Source organism: Tursiops truncatus, chromosome 18 (assembly GCF_011762595.2).
Source record: "Tursiops truncatus isolate mTurTru1 chromosome 18, mTurTru1.mat.Y, whole genome shotgun sequence".
NCBI classification, from domain to species: domain Eukaryota; kingdom Metazoa; phylum Chordata; class Mammalia; order Artiodactyla; family Delphinidae; genus Tursiops; species Tursiops truncatus.
Window position 1 is genome coordinate 52,084,116 of NC_047051.1, and position 23,739 is coordinate 52,107,854.

Genomic DNA, 23,739 nt, shown 5'->3' on the forward strand with positions numbered 1-23,739 from the left:
AGAACCAACCACTGCCTCAAAGGGTAGAAGAAAAGTAAGGAAAATTAACAAGTGAAAATTAAAGGTGCTCCTTCCCAACTTTCACCTGTTATTGGTGGAGATATTTTTTCTATCTTGGGTCTTAAAATTTTTCAGAAACTTACACATCTATTTTTAATGTAAGGATCTCATTTCCTTGGATATATATATATGCCATTGTTCCAGTTTTAAAAATGTATAGTTTTAATGTTATTGTTTAAATTCATAATCACGGTTTTTACTTAAATTTTGCTTCTACTCCCATCTTCAGAATTAAAGGAATCTATTTACTTGACGGTATATGGTGTTTTTACATCCTAATAATAAGTCTTTTCTAAGAATTTATGACTCTTGTGACTTTTGGTGGATAACATTCAGTATTATACTCCCACTAACCACTTCCTGTTATTAGATTGAAAATTGCCTAACTTCAGATCCTTAGCTCTTATTGATAGCATTAAAAATACTTATTTTAAAACCTATGTACAAAAAAAAACCCTATGTATATTAAAACACAACAGGAAAAATATTGCTGGAGTGCAGTGTTTTTTCATGTGGAAAATGCAAGAAAATCTGATAAAGATAGGTAAAATTGTAAACAATGTGGAAGACGTAAAAATGCTGTAGTTATGATGGAGGAAACCACAGAGGTGATGTCAAACGTTGTGGTGTGCACTACTTTTAGAATCTGCCTGTTTTTTATGTCGGTGATTCTAGCGTAAGTCTAATCAATTGATTGGCCTGTGTGTATGATTTTACTTATACCAAAGTTGGCAATAAATGATGCAGTTTTTTAAAAAAATTAGCAGTCTATATTTAATACTGCAATATACTTCTGGAGATCATATTTCAAAAATAGCTTAAAAATTGGGGAGGGAGAAATTCTTCTAAAAAAGAAAACCTAAAGAACTAGGTAGATGGGGGGAAAATGGGAGAAGGGACAAGAGTAAAAAAAGAGTTAAAAATCATCAATCTTTTAGCAAAGAGAAATACTGAGTTTTCTTAGGAGTTGTTAAAATTGACCTGTGTAGAAAAATTAACGTCTTATATATTATCAAGTAAATATGAGAATAAATAAATAATAAAGTATTTGGAGTCAGGAAATCCCTGGCTTCTGCCACTTCTTGATTGTGTGATACTGGGCAAATCACTTAACTGAACCTCAGAGTTGCTAAGGTTAATGTATTTAGCAGTGTTATAGTAAATGGCTAGTGCTGTTTCAGTGTTTGTTACCATTATTCCTGATATTTTTACTTTTTGTCTGTGAGATTATGGGCAAATAAAGTCTTTGAGCATAGCAGTAGGAACATAGAGGATGCTCATATATGGTGAGGTGAGTTTACCTCCTTTGTGTTGCCCACATTTTCAGAGTCTCATTCTTGATGTTCTTGTTTGGTATATCAGCCGTTAGATGACATTTGTCAGTTCTTTCTCTTGATAATAAATATAGGACTAAAATAATATATACATTGTAGTAGTAATTTATATGTTATATAGCTTATAACATAGGACTACAAATAGTGATAGTCTTTAGTGGCGTTCTGTAACTTATTAAATTACGTTCTGGCTATAAACATAATATTAGTTTGTTTTAATGGTTATCTTTTTTAAAAATCCTTTTCTTCAGATACAGAAGTTTACAGTGAGTTTTATCCTGTGCCACCTCCTTACAGTGTTGCTACCTCTCTTCCTACGTATGATGAAGCTGAGAAGGCCAAAGCTGCTGCAATGGCAGCTGCAGCAGCAGAAACATCTCAAAGAGTAAGACAATGTTATCATTTCCTTCTGAGAATATTATTTGTGTTAATTGATATGTATATTCAGTAATATCAAAAGTAATTCTTTGTGCTTGTAGTTTTTTTAGTATTTACTACTACTTATTTGTGTCATCATTTTTTGGCACTCTCCTATTTAAATTTACCTTCTGCATTCCTTGACCTTCTCATTCGATTTCGGGTGGAATTTTGGCCTGCGCACCACAACAAAGAGTAGCCCCTGCTCGCCGCAACTAGAGAAAAGCCCGCACACAGCAACAAAGACCCAATGCAGCCAAAAATAAAAATAGAAATAAATAAATTAAAAAAAAGAAAAAAAAGTGATGTCCTATGATAAAATCTCTTGGACTGGTGTTTCAAAAAGAGTATGAAATTTTATATTCTTGCCATCATATTGACAGTGTTTTTTTGGCCTTCTACTGTGCTTTAATGTTTATTTCTTGAATTAACTTGAAATGATATAAAAATTCATTAATATGTATTTGATCATTGCCAGTTATTAAATTGACCATAAGACCATAAAGATATATGATTGCAGAGTTGAAGGGATCTTTTTGCCTAAATAATGAGCAATATGGTTTTGAAAGTCTTTTTTTTTTTTTTAATATGATTATTTATTTATTTTTGCCTGCGTTGGGTCTTCATCGCTGTGCGCAGGCTTTCTCTAGTTGCAGCGAACAGGGGCTGCTCTTCGTTGGAGTACGCGGGCTTCTCAGTACAATGGCTTCTCTTGCTGCGGAGCACAGGTTCTAGGTGCGCGGGGGGCTTCAGTAGTTGTGGCGCATGGGCTTAGTTGCTCTGCGGCATGTGGGATCTTCCTGGACCAGGGCTCGAACCCGTGTCCCCTGCATTGGCAGGCGGATTCTTAACCGCTGCGCCACCAGGGAAGCCCCTGAAAGTCTTTTTCTTTCAGAAAAGCAATATCTGTAGTGAGACTACCATGATCGCATGGAAAGAACATTGGTATCCTGGATTTAAGCCTGCCTTGACCTAACTAACTATGTGATTTGGGCAAGGCACTGAGCTTCTCTGAGCCACAAAATTGAAAATTAACACCCAACTGAGGTTATGTATATGTAACATGGAGATAGTGAGTTTGTAAATCAGGTCATGTCAATCATTTGATCAAAACTCTGTAAGACCTCCCAGTTCACTCAGTAAAATCCAGGGTCCTTTAGTGGACTCTGGCTTTATTTCTTCCTGTTTTCTCTCTTATTCACTGTGGTTTCAATGATGTTAGCCTCCTTACTATTTTTGTAACATGCCAGGTCTGATTCCCTCTTAGGAACTTGGCACTGGCTTATCCCTCTGCCTAAAACACTCCTCTATGAGATATCTGCATGGCTCTCTTACCTCTCCTTTAATTCTTTGCTCAGTGTCACCTTAATGAGGCTTATGCGACCACCATATTGAAAACTGTAGCCCTTACTAAACATTCTAAACATCCTTTCCTTACATTTTTTTTCCTAAACATCCTTTCCTTACTTTTTATTTTTTGCAGAGCATTTATATACCTTTTGTATAAGTAACTTATTTATTATGTCTTTATTTATTGTCCAGCTCCCCTCACTGGGATATAGGCTTCAGAAAGGCAAGCATCTTTGTTTTACATACATTCATATATCCCAAGTACCAGGAAGCAAAGTCTTATGTAGAATGGGTATTCTATCAATATTTGTTGAATATTGGAGGCAATTAGTGATAACAGACTTCGTACGTGCTTCCAGAGAAGTTTCTCGACATTTATAAGCAACTACAGTAATGTGTTTGTATATTATTTTTGTACACAAAAGTATTGTACTATATAAATGATTTTTACTTAATATATTTTGGAGATTGTAATTTATTTTTAAATCTTTACATTGCTTTTTGAATTTCATTGTTTTAGATATACAATAATTTATTTCATTGATCTCAAGAATTATAAACGGTCTGAGATTTTAGCCTACTTGCAAGGTAACTGATTAGCTTGTCACAGTTTTGTGGATGCTTACAGAAGACACAGGACTGCTGGGTCAGAGACAGGAACTTTATTATTCACAGCAGTAGTAGTAGCCAGGGTATTAGCATTTTCTCATGGCCGTTTCCTGAGCCTCAGGTCCTGCAGGGCAACTCAGAGAGGGCCAAGCGATGCCTCTGCTCGCAGTGTGGAACTCTGAGTTCAGGGGAACCCAATATTTTCTAATGGCCAATAAGCATGCCTACATCTCTGCTCTGGAGAGAGATACTATTTCTCCCTCCCAAAGCCATCTACTATATAAACATCCTTGAAAAAATAATACAGAAAAAACGTAGCCAATGCCTCTACCTGGGAGACATGTAGAAACATGAAAGACTCACAGAGAATTATCTCCTGACAGTTGCCCACTATTGATGGGCATTTAGATTGTGTCTAAGTTTTTGCTCTTATTAACATTGCTGTAGTGAATTATCTGTAATACATCATTTCTTATAAGTATATTTCATGAGCTGGAATTACTGTGTCGGAGGATGTGTACGTTTTAATTTTTGATAAATATTGCCAAATTGCCAACCATAGAGTTTGTACCAATTTAGAGTTCACCACTGATTATGAAAAATCCTCTTTCCATTTGACACTGATGCAGCAGTGTCACATCAATCTTTTGTGATGTCATTTTCATTAATTCGATGTTATTTAATTTTTATCTTTTTTTGTGTTTACTCTTAAAGTTACTCTTTTTAGGGGTGCCCATGAAAAATTAATACTTGCTAATGTTTTTTGAGTACTTATTATGTATCAGATACTGTACTCATTATCTCATTTTGCCTATACAATACATTGAGGACATTAGATTTTATTTAAATTTTTATCTTTACACTTAAGATAATAAAGTTGTAATTATCAATAGTTTAGTGAGCTATTCTAATAGTTTATGTTTTACAGATTCAAGAGGAAGAGTGTCCAACAAGAGATGACTTCAGTGACGCAGACCAGCTCAGAGTGGGTAATGATGGGATTTTCATGCTGGCGTTTTTCAGTAAGTGAAAACTGAAACTATTTCCAAACTATTTGTTTGCATTTATTGGTTGTGTATGTATTTAAAGTAACATAGACAGTGAGGGAAGGCAGATATTGTCAGTGTGTGTCTTACCTTGTTTAAAATGTAAATTGATCCTGACATTTAACTAGCTGTGATCATATGATACAAATCCTAGAATTTGTTAAAACGCTTATCAGGAAACTTTGTATTGCAGTTATTATGCTAGATGCTGACTGTATAGATATATATATAAGCATATTTAAAGCTAAATATGATTTTGTATGTGAAATGCTGCATGTCCATTTGGGGCTATAGGAGCATGTATAACGAAATGATAAATTCTGCTTTTGGAGCAGAGGACTTCCACTTGAGTGTCTTTAAACAGGAGGACGGTTGGAAAAGGAGATATTCTGGGGAACTGGAACAATGTGATTTGAGACACAGGAGTATGAAGTTCTGTCTTATTTGTGCAGAATGGCGAGTAATTAGAAGACCAGAAACCGTAAAATTTTAACTTTTTGCAACATTCTTAAATTAACATTTGACTTTATAAAGTAGACTTAAGCTACTTGTGGAAAGACTTCATTAGAGTCTTCATTATTTCAGTTCCTATCTCAGGAATGGCACATAGTACACTCAGTACATAATATTATGACACTCAAACTGTTTAAATTGATAAAATAATTTTTGGAAACCCAGTATTCAACTAAGTACATTTATTAGATTATGGTAGGGTTAATTTCTGCCCTCAACCTGGTTAAATGACCACGCTTTCATACCTTCTTTGATAGAATGCTGATTTAATTTATTTCAGCTGTAGAGTTAATTTTGAAGCTAGAACTGAGGAATATTTTACCTATGTAAAGTACCACATTCAATTTTAATAACAGACAAAAAAAAATAGACAAAATAGAAAATACATACTTCCTAAGTTGAGTTACTTTTTAGTCTGAAAATTCCCTTACCTTTTTCTCCATTTTCAAATGGTTTCTTGCTTCCTTTCCTTATTTCATTTCATCTACTGAAGAATAGTAGTTGAACCGCTCAGAAATGTGTGTGTGGATGGGCAGGCAGTTACATTTTTCTCTTCAGATTTACTAAATTATATTCAGGTTGGCAATCAGCTAATGTATATGCAATTTTTTTTTTTTTTTTATGTTGTACATGGGCCTCTCACCGTTGTGGCCTCTCCCATTGCGGAGCACAGGCTCCGGACGCACAGGCCCAGCGGCCATGGCCCACGGGCCCAGCCGCTTCACGGCATGCAGGATCTTCCCGGACCGGGGCACGAACCCGTGTCCCCTGCATCGGCAGGCGGACTCTCAACCACTGCGCCACCAGGGAAGCTCCCTGTATATGCAATATTTATGTCTTGTGGTTTTAGTTATAATTTGTAGTTAGATATGATGTTAAGTATGATGAAAAGGAAATGAACACTTTGGCTACAAATAACTCTGTTTTGTACTGTTAGTCTAGTGAACTTTAATTTTTTTCTTAGTTTAAGTTCAACCTGGTAACCCTTTATATTAATAACAGGCTTCCCACATATTTTCTTTACAAAAAGAGTAGCATAAACATTAATTCCTTTCATGGTTATGTCTTTTAAGAAATCTTCATTGGAAAAAGAAAGAATTTAAATTTATTGTAGTTATTTGTAGTTAGTATAAATACCTGTTGCTTAGCAATAAAAACATGTTATTTGACACCATCTAATTATTTGACTCTAGAGCTTAGTTATTATCTCTCCATTTCTATATTTCACTTAACCATGCTATCTTCTTATCAATCTTTATTTTTTAGATCTGACAGCATTTCACTGATACACCAGTGTTGTAAATGCACAGTAACCTAGGCACAAAAATAAGGTTGACCTTATTTTTGGCCACTGGTGCTACATTAATTAATATGAATATAAATATTTACATTTAATATATTAATGTAAATTACCTGCATTTTATTACATTTTTACTAAATTATGTTTCTACAGTTTATATCTTTATGCTTCCTCTTCTACAAATACTGCACCAGTATTATAAGAGTAAGATTATAAATTATTTTTCACCTTCATTTCCTGATACATTTCTTTGGGTAGGGTGTAGGCCAGTACTTCAGTTTATTTGCTTTAATGAGCATAGATTTATTTGTAGTCACTACCACCTAGTGGCTGTTCTACAAATTGCAACTTGCTATATTTTCCAAACTCTAAACTATCCAGTAGCTATTGTCTATGTTCTGTTCTATTGTCTATTTCTAAGGTCTGGAAATAGATTTTCTTTAGCGTGGTTTATAATTTAAGCATTTCAGGTTATACAAGTTGTGCAAATAAAACTGCAGTGATTATCAATAAGAATATTTCAGTTAAAACCTTCTGTCAGTTTAATTCTTTCCTTCTCTGTTTTCAATGTCTACAATTCAGTCTCTTACCACATGTAACCCTAAAAAAAAGTTTACGCGTAAATTTGGTGAGATAATTTCTTGTCCATGTTCAGAAAATGTAAAGAACGAAATGTGTGTATCCCCTGATAATGTTTTGCTTCTCCTAATCCCTTGAAATGTCACTGAAAAATTCCTTGTGTGTGCCTTATGTGCTTGTATCTGAGCATACTTTTAAGAGATTTTGTCTCTAAAAGAATGGAATAGAAGTCAGTTATATGTTAGTTAAAAGCTAGAAATTAAGGTTTGGTTCGTTGGATAATTGACGTTCTGTGGAAATGACCTTGAACTCTAATGCTTAAAAATGTAATGGATTCTGTTTAGAAAACTTTTCTAAGGTTTAGCCTTTTGTACTGTGTGTGAATCTTCACGTCAGCATGCTATAGTAATAATTAATCACCGGCATTATTCCCATTTTAGACTTGAGGGAAGCATAATTTAAAAGATATTAAGTTACTTGTACGTAACTTTAAAAAGAATTAGAAAGGTGTTTTGAAACGTGAATTCTGATTTGTAAGAAATTGCCAAACTGTCTTTCAGTTCTGTTCTGCATTCCTACCAGCAGTGAATGAAAGTTCCTATTGGTCTGATCCTTGTCAGCATTTAGTATTAACAGTTTCAAAAATTTTGGAAATCTAGGGCTTCCCTGGTGGCGCAGTGGTTGAGAGTCCGCCTGCCGATGCAGGGGACATGGGTACGTGCCACGGAGCGGCTGGGCCCGTGAGCCATTGCCGCTGAGCCTGCGCGTCCGGAGCCTGTGCTCCGCAATGGGAGAGGCCACAACAGTGAGAGGCCCAGGTACCACAGGAAAAAAAAAAAATTTAGAAATCTAATAGTTGTGTGGTAGTGTCTCTTTGTGATTTAATTTGCATTTCCCCAACGATTAGTGATCTTGAGCATCTTTATTCAGTAAATTCTTTCAAGTACCTACCATGGATGAGTCATAAAAGTGACAGTTCTTAGAGGGGTTATCTGGGTACTACACACTGAAAAACAATGCATTGATGACTTATTCTGTTCATGTAAAGCTATGTTTTTAGATGAGGTCACATACTGTAAGTGAATCCAGAAAGGGGGGACATCTAAGAATTATAACTACACCTTAAGAAACTCATAATATTTGTGAACATTTTATTGAATTTGTTCTGTTTATAAGAAAAAAATTTTGTCATTTCATTGCTTATAATTTAGTAGAAATGTCTTAAAATTAATAAATTGTTAGCTTTATGTTTTTCTCAATGGCTGATAGTTTAAACAAAGAGAATTGCATGAGGATAAGATAGGAATTTGCCTTTATGCAGTTCAGAATCAAGTATAGTGAAACTGATTATTCTTTGGGAACTTACTGTGTTTGAAACCTGGTGCATTTATATATAATGAGGATTTTTCTGTGATAAAAAATTTAATAAGTGCATAATGTTAGTATATTGGTATCATTCATTTATGATACTCATTTGTTTATTTTCAAAGCAAGTGTCAAAATTTAATTTAAAACTTTTTAAACTTTTCATTTTGAAATAATTTTAAATTTAGGAAAAAATTGCAAAAATAGTACAATTGCCATATAACTTTCATTTTCCAAGTGTTAACTTATGTAACTTCAGTCCAATGATCAACATTAGGAAATTAACATTACAAAATACTACTAACTAGTTTGTAGACCTTATTCACATTTTGCCAGTTGTCTCACTGATGTCCTTTTCTTGATCTAGGATCTATTTCAGGATTACACATTATATTAGTTTCTGTGTTTCCTTAGTCTGCCTCAACCTGGAACAGTTTCTTAGTCTTTCTTTGTTTCATAACAACTTTGATTCTTCTGAAGAATACTGGTCAGTTATTTTGTAGCATGTCTTTCAGTTTGGATTTAGCTCATGTTTCCTCATGATTAGATTCAGGTTTTGCATTTCTTTCCTTTTTTTTTTCTTTTTTTCCCCCTCAAGAATACCACAGAAATGATGTGTTCTTTTCAGTACATCAAATCAGAAGCAATGATCTAGATATGTCTTATTACTAGTGATGTAAACTCTCGTCAGGTTAAGGTAGTGTCCGCCAGCTTTCTTCACTATGAAGTTACTCTTTTCCCCTTTATTATTTATAAGTATCTTGTGGCTATTGAAAATTTTAAAGTGTAGCCTTACTAGTTAATGGATAAACTACAGTGTACAATATTGCTTTCTAGATTATTCTGCCAACCTCTTTGGGTAGGTGGGAGGTGTATATAATGAAAAGATCACTCGATATAGGCATAAAAGACGTGGATACTCCAGTCCCAGCTATGCTTCTTACTTGGCTTGTGACTTTGTGTGGAGCCTACCTGTTCTCAGTCTTAACTTGTCCTTCTGTTCTTGTCTTCTTTCTTAGGCATGTATATGTTCACCTGCCTCTACTACACATTATCTCTTTTATGGATTTTACATACTTAAGGTTTAGTGTACAATTTATTAAATTCTCTTTTTTGACAACTGAGACAGACATGTCCTAGAGGATCCAGAATTGAATGCTTTGCTCTTTCTGTACTGTAAAGACCTCTTCAGCTTTACTTCTATTTTGTAGGCCAAGGGGCATAAAAAGTGAATCTATTTATGCTTCAGTAGTCACAACTTCTCTGTTTTTGTAGTGCTTAAACCAATTAAAGATGATTAAGTTACGCATTTGTCTATTCAGGCTGCCATAACGAAAAACCACAGTCTGGGTGGCTTAAACAATGAAAATTTATTTTCTCACAGTTCTGGAGGGTAGAAGTCCAAGATTAAGGTGCCAGAAAATTTGGTTTCTGGTGAGGGTTCTCTTTGGGCCTGCAGTTGGCTGTCTTCTTGTGGTGTCCTCACATGACCTCTTCTCTACATGTGTGCAGAGAGAGAGAGCTTTCTCGTGTCTATTCCTCTTCCTATAAGGACACCAATCCTATTGTATTAGGGCTTCACCCTTATAACCTTATTTAATTTTAGCCACCTCCCTAAAGGCACTATCTCTAAATACAGTCACACTGGAGGTCAGGGCTTTAATCTATGAATTTTGAGGGGACAGAGTTTAGTCTATAACAAATTATATCACATGAGCACAATTTATAGGAATTCATACTGCTGGCGGAGAGCATAAAGAAAACATGGTGGCTCATTAACTACTTTTTTGTTCTTTTGAATCTTATTTCTCTTTTGGCTACAATGATACATATAATAGATATTGGTAAATCTGATTTTGAAGAAATTGGACAGTGTTTAAATTATTTTTTCCCCAAAGCTAAACATACACATACTCAGGTGAAAATACACTTTTGGAATGTTTGCTGTTTTGGGTTTTCTCCATCAGTGCCTCCTATGTTTCAACAACACGACATGCTTGCAAAATGATAGAATGTTTATAGCACACTGAGATAAAAGAGTAAGGTGCTCAGGACTGGTGGCAGTCTGTCCTCTGCCCCAGACCTCACCTGCCTGCCCTAAGGGCTGAGGAGAGACATATCTCAGCCTGCCATTAACACATAGGTAGCAACCAGTTGGGAATCTCTACTGCTGTTTGGTAATATAAATTCTTTAGTTTAAATAGATATAAAATTATTTTTTGTTATGTGCTTTCCCTAACCTAACACAAATATTAGCCAGTTTGATACAGAGTGGCTATGTGCAATAGATTATTCTACAATGATGGAAATATCCTATCTCTGTTGTACAGTACGGTAGAGAGTAAACAAGCTTTATTTATAGTAGTGTCTCTTGAAGTTGTTTTGCAGGAAAGATGGGACCTAGTCTGTAATGTGAAGAGATCATTTTGTATGGGTAGTGATGATGGCTAGCATTTTTTTAGCAGTCACCGTGTGCCAGCTTCTGTACTATGCTTAAGCTCTTTACATTCTCACTTAATCCTCTTATCAATCTTGTGAAGTAGGTACTTAAAGATCAGAGGACTGTGGCTCAACAGAAGTCAGCAGTGAGTCCAGGGTCATATATCTAGTGAGTGAGTACGATGTGACTCAAACACGAGTCTCTTATTTCAAAATTGATTTTTCTGACTATCACACCATATAGTACAGTTTCCCATAAATGATCAAAAAAGCTGCGACTAGAAAGTATTAGGAAGGAAGAAATTAACAGGAGTAGGGGCATTACTTCGAAAAAATAGCCATTTCATTTAAACTTATCCTAAAATGTTTCCTCTTTGTCTTTAGAATTCTGAAAAACTAGAATTTCTCTAGGTAATTTACTTTATTCTCCCTGAGGCTTGGTTGGAGATATTTAGGGTAAGAGGCTGGGCACTGAACAAGATTTAGGTTCAAACTGATCTTTAGTTTTATTATTATTACTATTATTATTTTGATGATGTTGCTGTCTTGGACGTAAATAAGGTACTCTGATTATATCTCAAGGACCTATGTCAGAATGGTTTCTGCTATGAGAAATAGAAAACCCTTCAACTGTTTTAAATAGTTAGGAGATTATCTCACAAAACAAGAAGTCCCTGGATGAGCAGACCTCAGGCACAGACCATATCAGTGCTGTGGCTCTGCTTTGCTTTACTTCGGTTTTCTTCACTCCCCCACTATTTGGAGTGATGGTTTAATCCTCAGGCTGATAGCAAGCTCCCTGCAGCAGTTCCAGGCATTACAGTTAAACGTGATACCCAGTGGAAGAAGGGCCTTTTCTTCTATTCTTTTTAAAAAACTTTCATTGTAGAAATTCTCAAACTAGACAAGAGTGTAATAAACATCTGTGTATCCATCTCCCAGCTTCAACAATGATCAATTCAAAACCACTGTTGTTTTACCTATATTCCATCTTCCCTCTCCTTGCTGTGTTTTTAAGAATGTTTTTCAGAAGTCCTATTAAAAAAAAATTCACTGGCAAGGGATTTGGGCCTTCTGTGATTTTCCCAGACAGGACTCACCTTTGGGGGCTAAGTATGGGGTCCAGCCTTTCCTAAAAATACAGGCTCTAGAGGTCGGTGGGTTCCTGGGAAGGGGAACAACAGGTTTTGTTAGGTAAGAAGAGAAGGCAATGAACAGTATCTGCTCTGGGAACAATAGTTTATAATTTATTCGGCTCATCTTTAATATTGCTTTTTAATTTGGCTGGCTGATGATGGCTTAGACTAGAATTTTTGGGTAGGATCACATGGGAGCTACATTGTGATCTAATTTTTAACTGGTTTAAAAATGCAGCTTCAATAACAAATGTATGTATAAAAGAAAAAAAAATGCAGTTTCACCTTTTGGTGATAAGCTGTAAGGTATTGATTCTTGTTGACCAAACTGACAAGAAACCAAGCTTACCCACTTGTTAATGTATAGTAAATAACTAATACATTTGCAAAAGATAAACTATAGTCTATAAACAAGACTTAATTAGTACAGAATTAAGAGAAAGAACTGCTGTTTCCATTGAGTTATGAAGTATTATTGATGTTTATATTATGTCTCTGTTAATTTGTTTCCAAAGTGTGGTCTTTAAAAGAATTATTTCTCTTGCTTTCAGTGGCATTTATTTTCAACTGGCTTGGATTTTGTTTATCCTTCTGTATCACCAATACCATAGCTGGAAGGTATGGTGCCATCTGTGGATTTGGCCTTTCATTGATCAAATGGATCCTTATTGTCAGGGTGAGTGTCTTGATAGCCTCTATCACTTTTGTCTCTAAAATTAAAATACATAAAATTTCCTGTGTGGTTCACAAATGTTCATTTTGTGTATATGAGCTCAATTATTTTGAGACTTATTCTTAACTTCTATCCTTAACTATCATAGTGATCTCTGTGGTGTGGACATTTTATGACTGTATTATATGAGAGCTTGTTAGTATGTGGAAAGAAATTTTTGTTTGTTTGTTTTTAATTAATTAATTTATTTATTTTTGGCTGCGTTGGGTCTTTGTTGCTGCCTGAGGGCTTTCTCTAGTTGTGGTGAGCGGGGGCTACTCTTTGTTGTGGTGCGTGGGCTTCTCCTTGTGGTGGCTTCTCTTGGTACGGAGCATGGGCTTTAGGCGCGTGGGCTCAGTAGTTGTGGCTCGCTGGCTCTAGAGCGCAGGCTCAGTAGTTGTGGCACACGGGCTTAGTTGCTCCGCAGCATGTGGGATCATCCCGGACCAGGGCTCGAACCCGTGTCCCCTGCATTGGCAGGTGGATTCTTAACCACTGCGCCACCAGGGAAGCCTCAGTAAGTGGAAAGGACTTTGAAATCGGATAAATCTGAGTTTGAATCTCATCTTTTTGTATATCAATGTTCTGACTTTAAGTTTTTAAATTGTTCTGAGCATTAGTTTCTTCATGGTAAGCTGATAATAGCTGCCATTCAGTATTTTTGTGAGGCATGAACATGACATATTGAGAGTACCTTGCTCAGTTGCTGCACAAGTATATGTGCTCAGTAAATCATGGCTGCCACTATTGTGATATAGTGTAGGTCTGCCTAAAATCAGTTTTAAAACATAAAAATTTCCATTGGTTAGTGAAATTATCATGGACTTAAATATATTCTCACTGTTTCTTTTTTATTTTTATTTTTTCTTTTTTGGTAACATTAAGAGCTAAAAAAGTACAGTACAGGCCTTTGAGGTGGTTATAAGAACTCATCTTTTTTTCCTTTACATTCCTTCTAAGCCTTTCTTCTCATTTTCCTGTTGTTCCTGGAAATCACCCTCTGTCTATCTCGTATCATTTACGAGGTAATGTGTAGGGAGATAACAAGAAGTCCTTTTCTTTCTCCTATCTCAACAGCTTTTCTAGCCCCCGAATAATTTTTTGTACCCGTTGTACAGGCAGTAGTATTGTTAACATAATCTTCCCCCAGCTCTTTTCCTTTGCCTCTTGAAGGCCCCTTTTGGCTCCTTTTTACAAAGCTTTTCTCCTGATTTCTTTAGGTAAGGCTAGGAAAGTGGCTTTGTTAATTAATAACTCTTCTTAAAAGTTACCCACACATTTAAATGCTATATACAACTAATAAAATACATACTTTCTACAAATCATATATATTTAAACATTGATTTCTAGTTGAATGAGTCAAGTCCTCCTGAAATTTTCAGTAGAATCATATACTAATATGTCGGCTTTTATTAAGTGCTTCACACACTTCAGTTATGCACCTACATTGTCAAATAGATTTAAAAAATTACCCATTATAAAAATATTAAAACTTTGAATTTTATGTGTTTCTTCATTATTTTTAAACTTATTTTATTACTTCCCAGGGTTTCAGTAATCTTCTCATACCCTGTCTCTGTTCAGACTAGATTATAGGATTTGGTTATTAAACAGTTGATTCTTGGTGGGACCTGTGGACTGGCTTCTTCTAAGGTGATTAAAACCTGAGCCATTGTAAGAACTGCCCCCCTGGCAATTACTTGTTTCAATTTCATTTAAAAAATGTAGAGTGGGTTCCCACCATTAGCATAAATCTGTTAGGTGTTATGGGGCATGCAGAGATAAAGAGACAGCCCCTGCCTTTGCAGAAGTTATTACTAGAAAATCTCGAAAGAGTTGGAACTAGGTAATGTCCAACCTTGGTTATGTTAGTAATAGAATTAATTACAATTATTCAAATGAGATTTCTTGTCTGAGTCACAGAACACAGAAAATGATTTGATTTTCTCAATTCTCCTAAAGTTATTGAATTGCTAGTATCATTCTACATTCATAAAAAAGAAATTAGTGCATTATATGCAACCTTTGCCTCTAGGATATTAGGGCCTAATTCTCTCTTAGAATCCCAGGTTGAGAAGGGGTTAGATTGTCTAGTAATCAACTCCAGTCACTGTGATAAGATGGGGACCTTAAATTCAAAGACTGGAGTTTCTCAACGTTTTGTAAGGTATATAAGAGTGTCAAGTTTAATCACTGGGACTGTTGAGTTTCCTTTTAAAATACCTTTACTGAGTTAAGGTTAATATTATACCTGTAGTGTATATTGAGAATTGATATAAGAGAAAGATTTTAAAAAATCTTTTGTTATAGGGCTTCCCTGGTGGCGCAGTGGTTGAGAGTCCTCCTGCCAATGCAGGGGACACGAGTTCGTGCCCCGGTCCGGGAGGATCCCACATGCCGCGGAGCGGCTGGGCCCGTGAGCCATGGCCGCTGAGCCTGCGCGTCTGGAGCCTGTGCTCCGCAGTGGGAGAGGCCACAACAGTGAGAGGCCCACGTACCAAAAAAAAAAAATCTTTTGTTATAAAATAACAGTAGCCACCATTCAGTGAGTACTTACTATGTTCCAGTCATAATTCATTACAGGCACTAAATTCTTTAACCCTGTCTGTATCAGTGATGCTGGAGACAAGCCAGCCATTTTATTGATGATGAAACTAAGAATAAAAAGTCTAATAACTTGCTCAGTGTCCCACAGTTTGTATGTGGATTTGGATCTAGCTTGATTTCAGTTCAGTGCCTCTTCTCCTAATTCTCTACTGCCTCTGTAACACTGTACTTTGACTTTTATTATAATGCTTAAGGCAATAAGTTTCCCTTGTAGTTCAATGCTGAGAGAAAGATTTTCTCCTGAAAGCCTGGTGTTTCCTTTTATTAGATAATAAGCAATTTATAAATTAACTGCTGCTTTTCTTTTTGTTTCTGAGCTGCTGTGAACCTCATATTTAGTGTAAATATCTTTAGCCCAGATTCTGATATTATTTTTAAGACTTTTGATGTTTCTATTATTTGTTTTAAAAGTCATATATATTTTATTAAAAACTGACAAGTCTTTTAGAAAGTAGACAGGATGTAAACAATAAAATACTGGTGTCATATTAATAAAATAAAATCAGATGAATTTTTTTTTGTCAAATTTAAATCAGATAAATTCTTATTGTTGGTTAATTTATTTTCCAAAATTTGATTTCTGCAGCCTGCGGTTGACCAGTCAACATGAGTTATTTAGTTATTTTAAAAAAACCAAAAACACAGCTTGGCTCAACCCTATGACTTTTAGTATTTTGAAACACTTGACAACTTAGTAATGAACCCCAAAGCTTATTAGTTTATCCTTTTTACATGGTGAGTTTTTCTCTTTGACTTCAAAGTGAAGGTAATTCTATTCTTCACTTGGGAATAAATAAAGAATAGCTGCAGGTTCGTATTTTTGGTGAAGAATGACATTGTTCTTTTCTGGTTGCCTCTTGTCGGGTAATATTATATATTAAATATATTTTAAATATTAGAAATATATTTTTAAATATATTTAAAAATTAGAAAGTTAAAAATGTATTGCTTAGGTTCTTTATTCCTTTTGTTCTTATAATCTCTAAAACCTGTATGAAAACCTTTTATTTCTAATTATTAATCATTTGATTAAAAAGTAGTGTAGTGCTTTACTACTTTACAAGCTATATTCCCACAATTTTCTAGTTCTCCCTTTATTGTACATATTTTAAAGGTGTAGGAGTATGTGGGATTTGCATCTATGATGGTACTCTGAAATCTCTAATCTTTGTAATTTCTAAAACTCTAAGCTGAGAACCTAGATCATGGTTCATATATTGTAAATACTTCCTGTGAGAATAATTTAAAAGCTTTTAAAAACAGATTTAGATAACCTTTAGTGGATATACTTCCTCACTAGTAACATTACAATTTGTAAGCGTTTTTGTTATAACCACACCTATAAGATTTTTAAGCTTTTATGGAAATTACCAATGAATAGTTGGAAATAATAACCTATAAAGTTGGAGATAGATACATCTGAGGACAAATCTGCATTTAACAAACTCATTTTTAGTTAAATCAGATTCGGTTCAGAGACCAATGGAAACAGAGTAGATTAAATAAGCAGGAATATTAGACTGATTTAAAAAGAAAACTTTTCGAAGATAATAAATCATCATGTCCCTAGTCTAATCAAGAAAAAGATACCTGTGTCCAATATCATCAAACCCTGCCTTCCGTCTGCCTGTTCATATCCTCACTTCACAGAGAATATAAACTGCCTACCACGGCCACTAATAGGAACTGTTGAAATGCCGCTTCAAGGTTCATTTCGCTGTTCTCAGCTCACTGTTGGGAAATGAATGCTGGAGCATCTAGTTTGAAAATAAAAAGACTCTAATGAGTTGGGGGTCTTTATGTGCCTAGTATTCTTGGCAGTGATTAACAGTAGGGGGTGTATAGAAGGTCAAAAGCTCTTCTTTTTAGAGGTCAGCAGAACATCCCCATCTGATAAGATTAAACTAATGTGGCTTTTGGTGTTAATATCTAAAGCAGCAGGTTGCTGTAGTGTGTTTGGGATGGTAGTTGTGGCTTTGAGAGATTATGAAAAAAGAACTGACATGTGAACTCCTTAATGAGAAAATGTTGGATTCAGATATATAGCACTTATCTTTCTTCTTTACAAGCAGTTTGAAACTATTTTTTGTTTCTAAAAGATTTTGCATAAGTGTGTTTGCTGTTATTTTTTCTCAAATAATTATATGTGTATGTCATTAAGTATTTTTTTCTTTTCTGTTTTTCTTTTTGTGCTGTTTTAAGTGCTAAAGATTATTTGAGGTAAATCATTCTGAAACTAAGACTTATGATTTTCAAATTTAGGTACACAAATACGGTTAATATATTTATGTTCACTCCACAGTTTTCTGATTATTTTACTGGATATTTCAATGGACAGTATTGGCTTTGGTGGATATTTCTTGTACTTGGTAAGTTTATTCTTAATGCATTTCAGTATGACTAATTTGCATTTAGTTTAACTTTGATGTTTCCTAAAAATGTGAGATGTAAATATACTGTTTTATAATTTATGTGGAAAAAATTTTTTCTGTTGTAAAATTCTCATATCCAAACACTTATATCATCTTTGCTATTCAGATAATTCTATGTAGCATTCTGGATTTCTGATTTAAAATTCAGAGCCTGTCAATTTAAAGAATCAGTGGTTGAATGATAAGTCAATCCTACAAAACTTGAAAATCCTAAAATGATTAAAAAATAGTTACCTTCAGCATTTATTTTGGAAAATATACATGCATAATTTTCTTTTAATGATCGTAGGAAGTGTTGAGAGGAGGATAGTTGGATATTCTGTCCATTCTTTTATTTTTGGATCATTGAAACATTCTTTACACTTTGGAAGTGTACCCTGCATTAATCATTAATCAGTCAGGCATAAGGAAAGGCTTCATGCCTAATGATCACAGTACTTCTGTTGAGTTTTCTTCTTACCATGCATGTCTTTTATTAATATTGAGGAATTTTATGGATTTCCGATTTCCAATCCCTTGTGTTTTCCTCTTTAGATATATGATAATTAAGTTAATCTTAAAATCACATGATACCTTTAATCCACATTTCAAATTTATTTACCGACATGAAGAATACATTTTGTTTCTTTTTAGGTTTAAGAGCCCACATTTCTCTAGTAACATAATTATACCAGAAAATAGCATTTCAGTAGGTGGCAGTGTTCTCCTTGAGTTTATATTTAGTCCTGCTGTTGCATCTTTTGGATCTTTGGGGAAACAAAATCTTAGTGGTCGGTTAAGGTCACTAAAAATCCTAGATTGTTTCTCTAATAATTATAATGAAATTATTCTAATGTTGTGATTTTGTTGGGGAGGCAGACTTGTACAAAAGTTTAGCCAGTTTTTTGTATTGGTAATTGTTTTCTGACTGATTCTGTGCTCATTATTGAGTTTCTTCCGTAAAAGTGAAAAAATTGATAAAGTCTTTTAGGTATTTAAGCATATTGAATGAGATACTTGCTTATAAATATTATTAGCGGATTGAGGAGCCTTCGGAAGGCAACTGTGAGACAGAGTAGAATGCAGAGGGCAGCCCCAGTTCCATATCAGAGCCATAATCTAGCATTTAGGGGAATGTGAAAACTTAATTCATGATCAAAATGTTCCTCTCACATAATACTCAGAAGAGTGTTGAGCACATCATAGAATGCTGAGAAACAATAGCTGCTGAGTGATCGGTTTCTAGATGTGAATTGGCTTATTTTGGAAAATGCCTGAGCAGAACAAAATATGTCTTAGAATCAGCAGCTTCATAGACAAAAGAAAGGATTTCACAAATAATTTTGGTGTACATTTTTCAGTAGTACTTTTATGTTTGGATCACAATATCATTATCTTTGAACAGCATCTGGAAGGGCATGAGGGGAGAATTCAGAGTGGGGGTCACAAGTGGAAAGAGGATATGGGAAGCAGATGGGATCAGATTTAGGTGAAACTTATACCACTTGTTTAAGTCATTATTTGTATATCTCTTCTATCTTTCCTTTCTAATTTATTATAACCATGCTTCTTATTTTAGTGCTTCGATTATTGTCTTAGAATTGGGTTACAAATTTGAGTTGAGACTTTACATTTTAAATTGACAGACTCTTCCTCCTGGTGAGGAAAGTTGCATGCGTACATATCTTTTGGTCCCTGCCCTCCCGCCCACCATTACCTAGTTAAAAATTTACTGGAGTCAATAAATGTTGCCCTTAGAATTGTATGCTTAAGTATATCAAAGACTTAGCTCTACTAATAATGGTAATGCTTTTTATACTTAGCTAATATTTTTCACCTGAAACTTTGAAGCATTTCACAGGCTTTGTTTAATTGATTACTAAAGATACCTGTGATTATTATAAATGATTATTAATGTAAATGATTATTATTTAAAAATACTATTTTACAGAGGAGAACACTGAGATAGATAGAAGATACATCTCAAATCATTTAAGAAATCACTAGTGGCTGCTTCCAAAGTCTTCTTTCTTGATTTTTCTCAACTTAATTTTTATTATAAATTAGTCTTTTATTACTTGAAAATAATAACTAATAAGTAAATTATTTACATAATGCACATATCTCTAAATACAAATCTTGCAGATGACAGGCACCTGATCTTGCTAGACAGGCTTGTTATTGGTTTTATCCCACAATTGTTAGCAATTACATGCATATGTTCTCTCTTGAATACTTTATATCAGTAAATATGTCTTAGTTTGCTTAGTAGTTATAGTAATTAAAAAGTTTGGTATAAAATGGGACTTCTATGAGTTGAATCAGTTTAAATGCATTAGGTAGCTTTGCTTTTTAAGAAATAATTTAGTAAGTGTGTATTTTTGTGTAATTTTGGATTTCCTGGCTGGATTTACTTTACTTTAGATACATCTAGGTGTAACAAATTGAAAGAATTTGGGGGTGGCAGTTAAATTTTATTATATTTCCTTACAATAGATTTGTCATTATAATGTAAAATATATTATGGAATGACTGTAATCCTACATGTTAAATTCCTTAGACCAAGAGGATCTTGTTTATAATTGTCTATCTAAAATGTATTGTGTCCCCTTTCTGTGTAAGAACATAACATATCTGTATTATTTCAACCTTCTCAGGCCTGCTTCTTTTCTTCAGAGGATTTGTTAATTATCTAAAAGTCAGAAACATGTCTGAAAGCATGGCAGCTGCTCATAGAACAAGATATTTCTTCTTATTATAGAGGTAAGAAATATTAATATATTAATTGTTTATTCCTTTTGTATTCAAATTCACCAGATGCATATTAAATGCTTAATGTGTACTCATGTTGTTTACTCAAATTCAGCATATTTAATAGATTTTTATACTGTTAACAGTCACTTACTGAAATTTAAGAAGTTGTGAACTTTTAAGATAACTTCCATTTTAAAAATTGAATTTCATACATTTTAATTTTTAAAAATGTATTATGAGTAAACTGAAACTTTAAATCAGACTTTTAAATTTCTTTTTAAAGCTTGACCACAGGATGTATACGAAGTAACCACCAGCACAGCATTTGAAAGCTTGAAAAACAAAATATGACAAAGCACTTACACAGAGAGAATGGGCATTTTGCATAAAACAGTGTGAAATTCACATAGATATCTGGTGGATAAAACAAACAAAAAAACAAATCTGATTGAAAAGCAACTTGCCATGCACTGATCTTAACAAACTGGATCAATGAATAAGAGTTGTGTGAAGAAAATAGGAGCTTTGTTACTATTTTCTTAATGTGTGCCAGTTTGTATCAACAACCAAGGCTGCAACTTGAATAAATGGGAATATAAAGAAATGAGCAGAGGTTGTCTTACTGGTTATCCAGTGAGTTTCTGGAGGCTGTGTCTATAGTAAAGGCATTTATTTATTGTGCAGCTAGTAGATCTTCACATGAAGAGACCTCATATCTCTACTCGCTATACTATTGATACTTTTAAAGCAAGTACCATACACTTCATTGATTTGAACTTTTAAAGTAGTTGAACCGCATAAGCAAAATGTCTACTAAAACACTTAACTTCTGGATGTATCTTTAAGTACAAAATGCTTCAAGTTGCTATGACTTAAGTATAAATAAATTGTATGGTTTGTGATTTGGTTGCTTAAATTTTATGCTTATATGAGTTTTACGTAAGCTGACATGATTTACTTATTTCTGCTGAAGAGAACAATGATTACAATTGCATTTCTGGATTATATTTAAATATCACTTTAAATGTTCCACTAAGGTTTCTTCCTACCCCTAGAAGATGTCACATTTTCTCTTTAACTGGTAAAATGTCTTTACAAGCAGTGACCTTAAGAGTTTGTCGGCATTACCTGTAAGATAAAAGGCAAAGTAATTTTACTAACTTAAATGATATTCTGTGAATATTCAGTGTGATTACCTTGTTTGCATTTTCAAGAGTTTAAACTCTAATGTAAATATTTTCTAGATGGTTAGAAGCCTAAACTTTAGAATATATTTTGATATATGCTACCTTATGTCATTCTTATCAAAAGGATATTATATACTTGATGTAATACTGCTTATAAGATCGGTTTTCATTATGCTGTCGTTCAGATAATTGCAACTTAATACATTTTAAGGCTAATTCTTTTTGTCCCTAGACTGCATCGACCAGACATTCCTTTCTTGTATCAATGTGAAATTTCCAGATCGTCTGTAAACCTGCAACTTTAATAAGATAGAAGACTACTAAAAGCAGAAGACAAATTAGTGAGGAAAAGATAGAGCTTCATAACTGAATGGCAGAGTGGTTTATGCTTAAAAGCCATTTCTGTTCATTCTCTTAAATATTTATATTTCATTTGTTTTGCACAGTTGCATATGTGCCCATTTAAAAGATTTGGGTATACTTGAAAGAAACCATAAAGTGGGAGCAGTAAAGTGCAGTCACATTTGATTAATCAGTGTTTGATATAATTGAAAGAGTTGAATGATAAACAGTCTTCCAGCGTGTAAATGCCATTGACTTCTGACCTGACATTTAACATAATAAAAATGAAACTATTAACCATGTCAAATACTTTAGTTTCTGGCTCTTAGATTTATCTAGTAACTCTACACTTGAAACATCCTTTGTTATATATAAAGTTTTTTGAAACCTGCAGTGCTGATTATTAGGCTTTGTCAGATTGTTGAACCAATATTTACATCATTATTTAGCAAAACTTTCTGTAAATAACCATGCATAAATTACCTTCTGCATCTTTTTCTTAGAAATTGTGTCTAGATAGATATCTCTTCATTCATTTTAAATTAAGTGAACTTAATATATATAGAAAATTTGGGTGTTAAAGATAGTTTTAGGACAAATTTTAAGAAAATGTGGGTATGCCACATGTCCTTTATAAGAAAATCTTTTTTTTTTTTTTTTTTTTAAAGGGACTTGACAGTTTTAGGGTTTCTCAAATGAGAAGTTTGGTTTTTAGCATTGTTCATCTTAGAGATTCTTGCAGGAAGAGATTGTATTAGATAGTATATTTATTTCATTTAAGACATTTTTGAAAATTAATTTTCTGAATAAGATACTCTCATTTGCATTTTGTCTTTTAAAAAGCCAATAAAAAGTATCTTTAAATATCATTGTAATATTTTTTCCTTTAGATGTTTAGTTTAATTTAGCAAATAAAAACTTGTGCTTTTAATAGCTTCTTGCTTTCTGATTGTAGGATTAACTTGTAAAAATCATTTCCTGAATTGAGATATGTGAAATATCTGTTTTCAAGTTATGGAAATGTGTCTGTGGAACATAGGGGTGTGAGTGTGTTGCGAGAGTGTGTGTGAATATTATTACAACTGGAATCTATTTTACATTCATAAGCTACTACATTTTACAAATCATTTTATGTCTCATCTGTTTTCTCTTCAGTTATATCTTTGCTTTTGAAATGCAACATTAAAAATGATGGGAATTATCTTTTAAACTTAAAAATCAGTTGATACACCTATATAGAACATATAAAATATATTGCTTGTTTATTATTAGACACTGACTACTAAAAGATACATCTAAAACTATTCAGGGTCATTTTTCCATTTCTGAAAAAATAAAATTTATTACGCTTTATAACTTTTTTTGTATTTCTCTGTATTTTCTGATTTATTTCATTGTCTTTGATAAATAAAACATGTTTTGTTTTGCTAATTGAGCCTCCTATTTTCTTGTTTTCCCTCATTTATTCTCCTCCCCTGCTAGAATTTTTATTGTTTGTTAAAGTACCTGTGTTACACCCATTGAAGTAAAACAATAGCCTGGGGTAAAGAAACAAAATGTTTGATTTAGTTGCCTGAT

The 23,739-nt window shown here is 33.8% G+C and overlaps 1 protein-coding gene across 3 annotated transcripts in view; it reads left to right on the forward strand.

The window, feature by feature from the left end:
- The window catches only part of NDFIP2 (Nedd4 family interacting protein 2), a 65,805-nt gene that overhangs the window by 39,239 nt on the left and 2,827 nt on the right, over positions 1-23,739 (forward strand). The window contains exons 3-8 of one of the 3 annotated variants that reach the window (XM_019921073.3): positions 1,646-1,779; positions 4,699-4,792; positions 12,700-12,824; positions 17,770-17,836; positions 20,536-20,641; positions 20,916-21,534. In XM_019921073.3, coding sequence (XP_019776632.1) covers positions 1,646-1,779; positions 4,699-4,792; positions 12,700-12,824; positions 17,770-17,836; positions 20,536-20,639 — 524 coding nt within the window. In that variant the 3' untranslated portion in view covers positions 20,640-20,641; positions 20,916-21,534. Of the gene's footprint in view, positions 1-1,645; positions 1,780-4,698; positions 4,793-12,699; positions 12,825-17,769; positions 17,837-20,535; positions 20,642-20,915; positions 21,535-22,051; positions 23,593-23,739 lie in introns of those variants that run through there. The other 2 variants (XM_004324373.4, XM_019921072.3) reach the window with 2 other exon arrangements.